The sequence below is a fragment of the Metarhizium acridum genome (assembly GCF_019434415.1).
Source record: "Metarhizium acridum strain ARSEF 324 chromosome Unknown scaffold_1, whole genome shotgun sequence".
Lineage (NCBI taxonomy): Eukaryota > Fungi > Ascomycota > Sordariomycetes > Hypocreales > Clavicipitaceae > Metarhizium > Metarhizium acridum.
The window spans coordinates 2138357-2152834 of NW_027094015.1; the positions used below are offsets into that span (position 1 = coordinate 2138357).

Consider the following 14478-nt stretch of genomic DNA (forward strand, 5'->3'; position numbering starts at 1 on the left):
AAGTGGCATGTATGGACTGTTCGAACGCCGGTAGCCAGGCGTACCAGTCAGTCGGCTCCTCCAGCCAACTTTGGAAGTGGATTGTGGGATTGACCGGGGGCCGCGCGACACCCAGAAGCCAAGACCCTAGCTGGACCCAAGGCGCAGGGAAGAGACGCAAAGCCGGAGGGCACCGGGCGGGAAAAGAAAATAGAAAAAGAAGGCAGAAATGGGGACACAATATTCCAATCCAGCGCAAGGATGAGCCCTGTTGTCGGTCGGGCAATATCAACCAGAGGCCAGCAAACACGCGGACTTCGGGAGACGGGGACAATGCCGGCGAATGGACAAGGAGAGACAACGGCAGTGCCGATGGAGACGGTGGTATAGTTTCTCAACTGAGAAGCAGAAATGCCAAGTGCGCCGATGGCGGTGACAGTGCCGGTGTAGTGACATGCATGTACTTAAATGCTTTTGATGCGGCAGACGAACATCAAGAACTATGCCGAGAGATCACTTGAGCTCTGGCGATACACCAGCAGAGGCGGCGGAAAACAACAGCAGAAGCCAACAGGAATAGGGGCGACGAGGGGCATCGCCAACTTACAGCAACTATGTGCCACGGAGAGGGTCGAGCGGGACACTGGCGGCGTCAACCAAGGACGTTTGTTGTCTTTGCCCCCAACTTGATACTCTTCCGAGCAGGACACTTCGAGTTTGTCGATGACTACCGGCGCTATTTGGGAGCCTTTGCGTGCGGTCGGTGTGCAATGTGCTGTGTGCGCGCGCAAGCAAAGACTATATCCCCCACGTAGGTATTTGTGTAGCGGTTCAGATGAATCGACAAACGGCCTTTCCGAGTGACTTTGGACTAGGAGAAAAGCAGCTTGGCAAAGGTTTTCACGGAACCGCGCGAGGAAAGCGGCCAATTGGTTCCGCCGTGTACAGCCGGTACGTGTTTATGTGTTCGGCAGAGCCGCCGTAAGCTGAGCTGTATAATGGAGGGATCCCAGTTGAGACAAATGAGACAACGGTGTCACCGGACGTCTTGATTTGCGAATCTTGGGGTCTGTGTTTGACCGTGGACAATTCTCGGAGACTGTCTGATAGACGCGTGGTTGCGTATAAGTTGGCAGAAAGACGCCGCAAAAAAAAAAAGACGACTCAATGAGTTGAGTTACGGGTCGGGTCTGCACTCTCGAGAACGGTGCTCAGGGCAAAGGCTCGTGTATCAACCAGACTGAGCTGTGCGGTTGCCAGTTGCAAGCTCGGATGTGGTTGAAGTTGGAGATGAAGTTGAGGGAGAGTGCAGGAAGGCCCAAGCTGCCTATGTACTCCGGACCAGCTTCGACCATATGCTTGGAGCTTGGAGCGTTTGGACGGGGGCCTAGGCTTTCCACTTGGGAACTCGAGAGAAAGCAAAGAAAAAAATAAAAATAATAAAGCAACCCCCCGCGTCAAAAAGGATGATGGAAACACGATCCAAAATAGATTTCGGAGGGGCTTGATGGTCTGGAGCCAGGGGGGGTGCGAGTTTGCTGGGCCTGTGGGAGTGTGCGTCTGTCTGCCTACTCTGTCTGCCTACCTAGTAGGTCTAAGTCAGAAACTAAGAGAGGTACAGTACTACCATTATGGGCATGGCTGCATTTGGGCTTAATCATGAATGCGAGAAATAGAAGACAGCAACCGGAGGGGCAAAAACATAGACTTGGAATGGGGCCTTCCAAGATGGGCGACGAGATAGTTACTGTTTCCAACCCCATGCATTGCCTCGGCGAAGGAGACATCTGGGCCATGAACTAGAGACAACACAGTAGAGCAGGCAAAAGAGAATACCGTCAGTTACGACGGAGTCCTCCAGGCGAATCTTCTTTCGAGGGCTTGGCCATGAGGCTTGACATATTCTAACAACCGTCGAGATCGGTACTAGCTAGGCAGGGAGAGGCTTCATGGTTCCATCCCAGGGCTGTTGAATGGTTCATTCTCCAACGCCAAACTTCACTGTAGAATTGAATCTACCAGTGGCCTTGAAAGTTATCAGCCAGTATTGATGCATGTCGGAGAGCGAGAACTGGCCTAGTGCCGAGCATACATACCTTGAACCACGAGGACCGACTCCAAACCGTCATCCGGTACTTGTAATAAACTGCGCCCCGCTCGGCAAGACACGTACCTCAGAAACATGAATAATCGTAAGGACGGGGAATGGGGAACAAGTGACGTCTGATGCCACGCCTCATGGCGTTGCTGGCACCCATTTGGCCATCACACACCCCATGACACCCATGGCACCTATCCTGCCACCAACGCCCCGTTCCCACGCCCCTGGACACTCGTGGCCTCTGCTCAGCGAAAGCCGAACTTGGGCTGTCCCCTCCCCGCAGCCCCTGTCCGGGTCCTCTTGTCCTGATGTCGTGGGGATGCATGGATAATGCATGACTGAATGATGGGTCGTACCCGTGGGTCGTGTGCATGAGGCGTTGGGAGTGGCCATGTACAACAATACACGGCCATGATGGATCAACGGACGGTACTCTGTACCTGCGGCGGATCCCATTATCGTGACGTCCAAACACTGCAAAGTGCGTGCTGCTCCCGCTGCTCGAGTTCCATGCAAGGTTCGTGGCAGATTTGCGCGACTGTCGGGGGCGGCCAAGCCACAAGGCTCACAGTGCACACAGTGTGAAAAGCTCCCGGCGGCCGATTGCCCTTTCCAACATTTGCGACATTCTTGATCCCAAAGAGCTGGCTCCAGTTCCACGACACCGCCAGCACCGGCGAGGCAGGCAACGCGGCGAGAACCCTGCCAGACGGCTCGATCGGTCTGCACGGTATGTTGGCCCTATGCCTGTCATGCCCAGATCGTACGTACAAGAGAGTACGTACAATGAATGTATTGGCTGACCATGATCGGAGAAGCAGGTCAGGCAAGTCCGTTTGCTCAAAACTTCTCCAGCTGCATATCATGGGCGCCTCGAGCAGCCTCCCGCCCATCAGCCCCTTCCGACGCCTTGGCTGGCACGTATTTTGAGTCCGAGTCAACGGACAGAAGGTGGTTTATGCTTATACGCCCCCTTCTGATCAGTCGAGGGCCAGACAAATAGTTACAAAAGTCCATATATCTCACTTTTCCAACGACGTCATACTGCAGCATCAACCCTTGATACAGACAGATGCTGCTGCTTCATACGGAATACACGGCTTTCTCGATTGTTGCTCTGCTATCACGCATTTACACTTGCCCCAAGCAAGTGGGTGTCCATTTGAGGCACAAAGTCACGGGGACACTGATATAACTCTACGCATGCGGGGATCTAGTCTCACCCGCGCCGCCGATCAACAAATCTCATTCTAATTGATTGTTCTTGCCATCTCCGTGGGTGGACCAATATGTGTGTTGGACGTTCGACGTCTTTGACCAAAAAGGTACCCTCACTCGCCCCACAACCGCTTTCTCTTGACCTAGGACATTCAGAGAGCAAGCGGTTTAGCGGCACCAGGCTCATAACAATGGCTCTCGACCCTACTCCCCAGGTTTGATAAACGAACCAGGCCCCTGGCGATGTGCGCTGCGTACGTGCTAGGAGATGCTTTGGCAAAAGATAAAGCAGAGCAATAACAACAACAACAACAACACAGCAGCCACCAAACCAGCGTCCTCTCTGTTTCAGTTTATCAACCAAGACCAAACTACAGAAATGATGGCGGTTCACCAGACTGTATGGCAAAGGCCCCGCGGCCAAGAGTTTCCTTCTTTTGTTAGAAAAGGAGACCCTTTGTCGCTCTCATCTTTGTCACGGAGCCACGACCTGTTTGCCAGAACGGCCTGCACATACATATCGCAGCTCTTCCGCCCTATTGTTAGATGATCGCGACAAGAAAGGTGCCGTTGGCCCACATTTTGCTCTGTGTGACGTGTTGGCTCCTTTGATGAAATCACGATGAACAGAGTCGTCGTTTGATAAGTCAAAAACCAGTGCCTAGGAGGCTGGACGTGAATAACACTTCAAAGCACACGTGAGTGGCCAAGTTCAATGGCCCGCTTTCCCATTCCAGGCTTTCTCCGAATGCTGTTCAGCGATCTGGATGCCAAGGTCAGTTGGTGGCGTGTGCCGTACAGGGTGGTGATCTAGTCGGCTTGCGCCATGTATGGACTTCAACTATCATACTCCGTAGGGAGGGTGCTAATGGCTATCCCTGTGACACCAGACCCGTATGTGGCCATGTTGCGATACACGTAGTGTATTGTTCCGCCGAGCGCGAAGTGGATTCGAATGGGCAAACGACTTGACTGATATGGGTACCACATGCAACTGTTGCTTCTCCGGACAGCAATTGTCGTTGAAATTGATTCTCCTGACACGGCAGATCTGGCATGCAGTACGGAGTAGTGCGAGTACTTGCTAAACAGCCCGATGGGTGCCACCAGAACATCCCTGCTCATCTCTCGACCTGGCGGGTAGCTCGTGGCTTGCCACTATTGTCGGCCGGGTAAACGAGGATGAAAGACATTCCCCCCCCCCCCAAGAACTCAACTTGACCAATACGTGGACGGTAAACTACGATTGGCAGCCCAATGAGCATCATGTGCTGGCGAGGCTCTGGACCAAGGTATCCTCCAGCAATATCACTTGGCATGCTGTTACAGTACTCGGTCCTCGCTGTTGAGGGGACCATGTCAAACTGTCGACAGGCAAAGCAAAACCAACACCTGCTGTCGAACAAGACTCAATTGGTTGGTTGACAGCGATCATCTAGCCTACTGGCCCAGAAGGGTAGCGCATACATCTGTAGTTTGGCATGCTGCATTAGGAACTCATCGGCGCATTGTTCCAAGATGCTGTTGTGTGGTACCCGACCAATTACGTACTGTCAGAGTCAGATCTACCCATCCGTGGCCACGATGAACGAGCTCAACGGCCGCTAAGCTCGCCGTTTTATTTTCCCCTGACAATGATTTTACTTCGGGTAGGAGCACAGTGATTCGCACAGCAGATCGGCCAGATCTTAAGCATTGATAATTGGATGTCCCCACCACAGCCGTCACGGAACGTGATGGGATCAACTCGCCAACCGGTTTCTAGTTCATGCAATTACATACATGAATCTTAGCCGAATGGAGCAACTTACTCGGGAAAGAGGCGAATATAGGCCCCTCCCATGAGAGCAAAATAAACTCAGGCCAATTCCTTAGGATTTTGATACTCGGTACGGGGTACTCTGGCCGTGCCCAAATTTCACGCATCATTATAGGACGGATTATCTGTACGCACAATAACCTGGGCTGCCAGACGAGATGGCAGGGCAAGCAGGGGTCCAACGCCATTACACCGTCATGGCTTAGTGTTGATCAAGAAAGTGGTTGCCTCGAAGCAAGCCATTCGCCATTCGCCATTCGCCATTCTTGTCTATTCAGCAGTACCAACAATGCATTGCACATGAGCAATCCACTCTGTCATAGCATGAGTTCATTTCCACATAGCCCCATCCTCGGGACGGCCGCACCCCTCAACCTTGTTGTCACTTTCGGGCGAAACCAAGCCACTCTCTCCATCCTGAAAACACGAGTCGAATAACCACTCTATTATCCAACTTTGTTCCTCTATACATACCTGACAGATTGCCACAGATGGACAAACTTGGCTGGGCGGAGCCTTTCTTGACCAGGCAAGTCTCCATCGCTGCCTGCCGCCTTGGTTGGCTTTGAAGGAGGCGCTGGCAACCCCATCATTACAAATTGCTAGACTTCAGCCCGCGCGGTGCCCCGTACATACATTGTACATCAGTCACCTAAACCACCAGGGGAAGGCTTCTGGAAACTCAGTGACCGGGGGCCCAAGCTCCTTTTTCCCGGTTCCCCGTTTAAGGTCAAGTTTGGTTTGAGAGGTACGGAGCACGGAGGGCTTGCCCGGTAGTCATTTATCGGGCCCTTCGCGCGATAACCCCCGAAAGAGCGACACACACCCCTGAACAGGCCAGCATGCCTCCGTCTGCCGGCAACCTGGCTTGATGCACATTCTTGGAGTCTTCCAGAAGGAAGGAAGTCATCTCTCGTCCGATCCACCGTACTAAGCACCAGAGGCCCCAAGATTGCAGGCGTGCAGGGATACGGAAGGCCAGGTGTCGCAAGTATTATCCAGTTGTATGACAGCAAACCGTCAAGCTTGGCCATGCAGGCCACACAACGGGACGCTTGCCGGTTTCAATTCTCCGGATGTCCTCTTCGGATGGCTGCTTAACTCCTAACAGGAATGTCGAGAGCAACAGCTAGACGGGCAAAGCAAGGCCTGGCCAGCAGGTTAAGCATGTGTAATGTTGGCTGTTTCTTTTTTATTGGACCAATCACAAATGTCCTCACGGGTTTCCGTCCCTACACGTGTACGGAGTACGAGTAGTCTGAGGAAAGATCCGCATCTTGGCGAAGCCGGCTCTAGCCTCGGTGAGAAAATAATGGATTTCTCGACGGCGCGACAAAATTCATGACGGGCGCCTGTCGTTCGTTCGTTGCTTGGTGGTTGGCCCAGCTGCCGCCAACACTGCCACTATTGTTCTAGACTTTTCAAATTGCCTACAGCCAACCACGTGGAAGGTTTTGGGGGGAAGGGGGGTCGGCCACCTTTTGAGCTGCCTTTCAACCGCTCCACGATGGTACGAAGTATTGTACAATATTTGTAGCTGCTCTTACGCAACAAACAACGTATTTGTATGCACGGAGTAGGCAGGCACTAGTATGCATACATTCGACCCGCAAGCTCGTCTCGCGGAATCCTAGTCCTGTCCCCCGCCCGCGACGGTAGACGCTGAGAGCAAGCAGCATGCAATGTCTTAAGAGAAGAGATTCGCATGGGTTCACAAATTTCGCTGGGCCTCACTGAGCGAGCGAGAGGCGCCGCCCAAACCCCCAAACCCCCCCCCCAAAAAGAAGAAAAAAAAAGAAAAAAAGAGAGGTAGAGAGAGAGAAAGAAAGAAAGAAATTCAGCAACTAGCCGTCCATCAATGTCCCTGGTGTGTACCATCCGAGAATGTCGACCAGTTTTCGCTTACCCCAGGATGGTTTCCGTCGTTTCAGGACTGACTAAAGCTCCTGCACCTGCAAGACTAGACCGGTCACCCGAATAATGCTGTCAATAACGCCACACGCCACATAACCGGGCTATTGTTCTGTTTCCGCCTCGTGCCTACAGCTGGCATCGGAGCGTCTAGTCATCGTGGCTTGCGTTGCTCCTGTTTGGTTGGGTGTAACACCTTCGGCCGAGACACGCATCGCAAAACACAGTGCGCTGTTTTTTGCGGTTGTAAGAAGCCCCAGACGAAGACCATTCATCCATCACAAGTGGCATGTGATGAACCTTGCCAGGTACTGGATCATCACGGCGCAAACGAAGTGGCTGATACAGCTCGGCAGCATCAGTGGACAGTCAAAAAAGCAGCCCAAGTAGTGTCAACGACAGCCTTGCTTCAAATCTCCCTCCTCGGGTGGCGTGCTCGCCATGAAAAGGGCTTTATTTCATCACGACTGCACCAAGAAAGACGCTAGCATCGCTGGGGGTGATCAAGTGAGGAATCTCTACAGGTTGAGGGACTTTCATGTATACCCATGGTTTGACATGAATCTTGTGGATTTGTCTTTTGATTTTTGTTTTTTCTTTCAGTTCTCTCGCTTCTGCATGACTGAAAAGAGAGCGTCGATTTAGCAAGTTCTTTCATAGCTCGGGCCATCTACTCTTGCAAGAAAGCCTAGTTCGCACCAACGTTGGCCAGCGAACGGAGTTGATCCTCCGCCTCGCAAAAACTGAGCCTGTTACCTGGTGCGTAGCTAAGCTCCAATCAGGACCGAAAGATTGCTCATAATGCCATGGGGCGTTTTACGTTGCGGTAATCATGTCTTTTCGAGAAGGCATGTATTATCATACTTCATGGTCTATGCTCCAAGTTGCCAAGGAAGCGATGCCGAAACAGTCCATCAACATAGGCTACGAACATTCGAAAGACAGTACATATCCTTCAGGTTTGGCACCGCATTTTCAGTGGCAAGGCTCTGTGGTCAAGTTTGGGTATCGAGTTAAGGCGAATGGGGATACCGCTGTGCAGGCCAAAACGGCAGTCACAAGACCGCATTGGACAATCGAAAAACTGTGTCCAAGACCTCACTTCCTAGCCAGTGTCAGTCACAACCCAAACAGTTCTGACCTTCCAGAACTACATTGTCGCCTTGTACTTGATAGGTACAAGGAAAGGATGGATTGTTTGTCCGCACTCATAGCGCAGCTGACGGCCATGTCCAAAATCATGTCATTTGTCCTGGCATACCAATACTGTAAGGCCGGCCCCTGGTGCCGAGGCCCACGAATTACATGAGTTGACGGCGTTGGTGGAAGCGGCTAATACTAATATTCTAGTAGTCCATGTCTCGTGCGGAATTTCTTTGTTTCCTGATGCATTCCCGCCTTCGCTGGCAGCGAAAGTCTCCGGGCAAGGTTTCGGAAAACAGGACCCAATGATACGACAGGACTCTCTCCTTTGCCAAGGCCAAGGCGGATGCATGGGAGTTGTTTGCTGTGCCGGCGACACGGTCCGTGCCTCGCTATTCGGCCTTTATTGCACTACCCAGAAAGATATCTTTCGGGAACGGGATGCCCCGATCTGGCACGGCCGGCTTGAATTACACTATGGAGAACCGGAACCTTGGCAAGGGGGAGCATACTGCTAGTGTTGTTGGTCGTGAATGAGGGAGACTCATGTCGGTACACAGCATCAAGATACTCATTGGCTGCGGATTTCACCAGTGTCTCTTGGCTGCTATCACGGTTGTTCTTCGTCTCCTTCTGTCCAATACACGGTCAGTCCCGTACTGCAATCCGCGGCGGCTATCTACCTAGGGAGGCTGACTCTACAAGATTTTTCTCCTTCCCTTGGGGGGGTCGATGCAGTTAAACTCGGCCGCGATTGGCAAACCCGCCAAACCGTCTGTGCTCTCCGCTCCTCAAGGGGGAGCCTGATCGACATGGCTGCGATGGTATGAAGGACACATTAACCAATACAGGACCGCCATCATGACTGCCGCAGGACTTTTGCGGCAAGCCCAAACAAGACAACCTTTATGGCGTCTTTGTCTGGGCGTTTGCATTCCAAATACCGCTCTATCTCGAGTTGAAATCGGCTGGGCAAGTTTGACTTTGCAACCCGAAGCGGCGAAGGAGAAGGAATTGCAGCGCCATCATGCAAGTCAAGGATACACATCACATACTATCAACAAGCCATGGGTCTAGAGCGAAAACCCGCCTCGAGGCCTAGAAGCCTAGAGCATGTAGGAGGCACAGGGTGTGTGGAGAGCCGGCCGGTGGCGATGAGAAGGACTCCATGCCCAGCTGCGTCGTCCCGCCACGATGACGGACTTGATTCGGTATATTTGCTCATGGAAATGCCAATTATTACGTGTTCACGATGTGGTCCATAGGCGGTAAGATGCATCACGGGAAACAAGTCACCGCATATTATTGCCGTAAGGGGGAGGGGGCGTGGGAGAGGTCGTTAGGGCCGGAGATGGCGCAGTTTATTTCTTGACGCTGGAGTTGATGAGCACAGTATATCCTGGACTTGGGTCAGATCCTATTGGCACACGACCGAGTCCTTTGGATAGAACGCCAAGTGCTGCTGCGTAAGGTGCCACGTTTGGCGGCGGCAAATGGTTGTGATTTCATGCTAGTCACTGGGAGTCACTGCTATACGGCAATACTGCCTCTCTAGTGTGCTTGTAAGCCGGGGGGGATGATAGCTGTGGATGTAGCATAGAGATGCCATTGTCTTGACGCGTGAGAGAGAGTATTTATGACCTTGACGAGTCGCCGGGCTGTCCGGGGGGTTTTGCCAAGGGGGGCTAGTAAGCCGAGTCGCCATATGATGGAATGAAATTCTTTGCAGGAGCTGGTGTGGTATTTTACCCCCATGTTATTTTTTGAAATTTGTCAAGCCAAGCTGGTAGAGCAAAGTTGTTGCCCATGGTAGTTGCTGTTGAGGAGTGTGTGATTCTCAATATAGCTCTACCATCCGGGGGCGGCAGCGCTGCGCAGCCCAACATGTATTGATTTTGAATGATTCCCAGCCCAACATTGTCCATGGCATTACACATGTTCGCAATGACATGCGTATGTGCAATGTCATCAACCACTGGCCCAACCAAAAAAGGGGGCACAGTCCTCGGGCAGAGAGGAGTCATCATCTACGTTGCCTTGTTCTTCGCCCTCCCTGCCCCAAAATCGAAGGAACTGGCATACTCTGGCATCCACATCACTTTGACGCTACCGAGTGCGGAAAAGAGAATTCACATGCCGCGTATACTAAGCGATATAGTAGGGGAACAGCACACTCACCAGTGCCAGATAGCCCGCCTCTCCCGACCCCGTCGTCCTCTGCCACCAACAACCAACACCGACTTGTAGCTGAAACCGAAACGCAGACTGGGAAGCGTGTCAGCGCTGTAGATGAGAAAAAGCGCAGCGCAATCTCGCACATGAACCACCCAACAAGTCTTCTACAGCCAGAGACCAGTGGCCAGGCACGCCCTCAGCCCTGAACCAAACCCCCCTAGACATCCACATGGCCACGAGATGGACAAGCATGCCTCACATCCACGGGCATGTCCCCTTCCCCCCCGGCCGGCGTCCTCGAAAAGAAACTCAACGCCATGAGCATCACCCAGCAGCGAGCCATCGTAAAATCTACCAAGTCTATCACAAGCTAGCTCCCCAGTGCAAACCGTGCCATCTCGATGCGATCTACCCGCCAGTCCTCCGTCGCCATGGCCAGAATACGATACAGCCGCAATCCAAGCTCAGATCGAGAAAAACCGTACAACAAATAAACAAAATACACCGCATGAACCATTCTCGCCAGAAATCTCACCCAGATTCGTACTCAGCCTCGCCTTTCAGTAGATAGCGCCGAGTTTGGCCCCCCCCCCCCTTTCTCACCAAGCCCATATTTAGAATTCGCCTCGTATAGAAAAAAAAAACTTGACCGTCTCTTGTTTTCCAACAAAAGACGCCTAGCAAACAACAATTTCCTATAATTTTAGTAGCCCCCGTTGACAATATTCACACGCCCCCCGAGCGCAGAAGTACTCTGTACATGTTGCCTGCCCTCTCACCCCGGCATCACCGGTCTGCTCCCAACAGCAAAAACACCGCACTTCCGGCCCAACGTGCATACGCCTGCGTTATCGCGGTCCACCTGGAGACAGCACGCCAAAACAAGACCAAAAAGAAACAAAGGGAAAAAATGAATCACAAGATCCAACACCCCCCCTTTCCTTGCGGGGTTTGCGCCCCCCCTCACAAAAAAAGGTTCCCGGAAGGTCCCCGGCCAGACAACAAGCCAGCAAGTGTTCCTTGCTGCCTGAACCGCTGGTCCCATCTCCCCCATCTGGCGCTTGTGTGGTTTTTTTTTTCTTTTCTCAAAATAACAAGAGGAAAAGGAGAAAAATCGTCACACAAAACACCTGCTCGCTCCTCTCGTCAGGAAAGAATGCTGTTGGCAACGACGATGGGGTTTCACAACAGAACAAATGTTTCAAACGTGACCTTGCTGCACCTCACTTCATACATTACTGATACGTCACTCGCGCCTCGTGCGTATCCAATGACATTCTTGGAATAGGAGCCGTTTATTTTAAAAAGAGAAGCCGCTAGGAAGGAAGCAGTTACTGTGAAAAGAAAAATCAAATTAGTAATTAGTTCTGGAGCGCTCGTTTTTGAGGCCAGTCCCGCTATGCGGTGCGTGCGTTTTTTGGAGTTTTTTTTTTTTTTTTTTTTTTTTTTTTTTCCCACCTTGCTCTGACAAAAGACTGGTGTGTAATAGGCCGGTTTTGGGAGAGATTGACCGGGCTTGGGGGATCTGGGGTTTCCGGCTTTTGATTCACCGCTGTTTTGGGCACTTGATAACTCCAACGGCGTGTTTGTAAAAGGGGAGCAGTAATATATCAGAGAGCCCAGCTGTACATTAACCCCCCCCCTTGTCCGGGGGGCTTTTTGTTGCTTGGCCGGAAGCAAACTTGATGAGTTAGCGTTTGCCGTCTGTTGGTCTGAGCGGCGTGGAATGGGAATGTGTGTCTTTCCTGTCTTTCCGCAGTAATTTGACAGATCGAGTTGTCAGGGAATGTAGCCTAGATTGTCCAGGTAAGTGTGCTAACAAGGGGGGATGGCAAGATGGGAAACTTGGGGTTGATTGGGTTCGTGAATTCTTGTTGGTTCTAATCATCTTGGAGACGCTTCAATTTGTGTCTGATCCTGCCTAGGGTAACTGTATGCTTTGATACTACCGTGTTGACGTGTAAAATGCTCCGTATGAGCTCTGCTACTTGGAGAGTATAAGACATAATAAAACCCAACTGAATCGTTATTCATTAAAAACGTGCTGCTACCAACGAGGCTCCCCCTGCTCAGCTGCTGGTGTAGAAATGACGTTCTTGTCGCCGAACGGATTGTCGTCGTCCTCGTCGTCCTCTTCCTCATCCTCGCTTGTTGCGCTTGACAACCGTCTTGCTGCAGGACGAGGAGGCCTGGCAGGCGCATGTTTGGGAGCAGTCTCGAGTGTGAGCCCAGACAGATCCGGCACGTTTTGTGCCGCTGCTCGGTCTTCCTGAGCTTTTCCTGTAATCACTGGAAAATCATATCAGTATACATGCAAAGAGATAGAGGCGTGCCTTGGGATAGGAGTATTGTACATACTTCGGTACATGTGAGTTTGCTCTGCCAATTCGTCATCAGAGTCACTATCTGCTTCAATCGAGTGATCTAGCTGCTCGTATGCCATGAGAGCATCGACAAGCTTGTCATTGGCGTGAAGTAGCGCACCTAGCCACTGCTCGCTTTCAACCTGATGGATCTAGAGTTTCCACGTGAGTTCTATACGCCAAAACCATCTGAATAACCCAGTAGTTTGAACCTACATATCGCAATATTCTCCTTCGCAGCTGCTTACAGGCCTCAAAATGCTGCGTCGCAGCCCGATTCTCCGAGATCCTCTCCTTCTCACGATTAATAGTCTGCAGGGAATTCGTCAATGCTGTCGACGCCATAGTTGCATCTGCAATAACTGATTTCATCTTCTTCATCTCAGCCTCGAGGTCAAACTTGCGGCCGCTTTTGCTTTTGCTTTTGGACTTGAACTTGGGCTTGGACTTTTTAAGTCCAATGCTGCTGCCGCCTCCGCCACCTTGCATGTCAAGAAGGGTACCGGAATGGTATCCTTCCGACGGTCCAGGATTGTCTTGTTTCTTTTGCTCGCTGGCTCGCTCCGCCTCTTCTTCCTCGTCATCGCCAAACGGGTTCTCCGTCTCCTGGATGACCTTGGACTCCTCCCGCGTCATGCCAACTTTGCGTTTGGGGAGTTCCTACAGACCGGGTTAACAGGGGCTGCATTCACGGGGGGAAAGCCTTCGCAGCCCATGCCGATCGTACCTTGTACAAGCGCGCAACCCTCTCCAACCCGGGAACGTTTGTGTACTGCGCCCATTCGCGAAAGAGCTCTCGGCACTTATTCTTAACGGCGGGGTCGGACAAATTCGACGTGCCGCACACACGGAGACGCTCCAACAGCGGCTCATCCGCAAGCGCGCGCTGAAACTGCGAGCCCGCATTCTGGATAAGTCCATCGAGTAGCACCAGGGCTCGAATCTGCCTGTGGACTGTGCCGTACTTGAGCTTCTTGCGGATCGCGCGGGCTGCTTCGGCTGGACCAGAAGCTTGGAGCTTGATGACTTCGACGAGGTCCGGGATTCCGCTGAGGTCTTCTTCGGCGTAGGACTCGGAGGTGAGGTTCTCGATGGTGACGGTAACCGCCGAGTACGGCTTCTTCTGCAAGGTGTTAGCAAAGCTTTGCTTGTCGTGAGAGGCTGCAATAGCGCCCGGCAGCATCACAGATTGGGAGAAACGGCAAATGACTCCCCAGAATCGAAATGCCACGTCACCCAGCACCCGCTGAGTCCTTGAGCCGCACAGACAAAAAACATACCGATTGAAACATGGCGAAGTGATCCGGCGCACTCGCTACCAATGTCTCTTGGCTGGTAGGCGGCCGCCGCGGCTGATATTTCCCACGCCTGCGTTATGTAAAATCCTGATATATATATCTGTACCTAGGTATGTATATATATCTAGCCTGACAGCTCTTCCAAGCTTCCTCAGACTTCCCTCAGACACGTGCGCAGCTCCTTCCTTCTTCGCACAAGGGAGCTGTTTCAACACTCGCTCGTAAGCTTCTTGGCAGCGTCAAAAAGTCCTGGTCGGCTGATACGACAAAGGTGGGGGCAATGCGTGCATGCCTGTTATGTGTGGACACTTTTGCGAGGGGTTCGGTTCTGTAACAAAGAATTAAAAAAACGGCTTGTTACGTCACCGCGGAAGCTACTTTAGGAATGCCGGAAGTGAAGCAACATCTGGCAGGATATGTCGTCGTATGATGACGCACGTGGAAGGTGTTTCGGAATTGGAGCTCAAACTA

General features: G+C 52.0%; 1 protein-coding gene across 1 annotated transcript; it reads right to left on the bottom strand.

The window, feature by feature from the left end:
- Positions 1-11416: 11416 nt before the first annotated feature.
- Positions 11417-14412, bottom strand: J3458_000617 (uncharacterized protein). Its single transcript, XM_066116234.1, has 5 exons — positions 13990-14412; positions 13437-13832; positions 12926-13369; positions 12705-12861; positions 11417-12635 (listed from the first exon to the last, which is right to left on the bottom strand). The coding sequence occupies exons 1-5, from the start codon at positions 13999-14001 to the stop codon at positions 12394-12396; spliced, it is 1251 nt and encodes a 416-aa protein (XP_065978116.1). The 5' UTR covers positions 14002-14412; the 3' UTR covers positions 11417-12393.
- Positions 14413-14478: the final 66 nt, after the last annotated feature.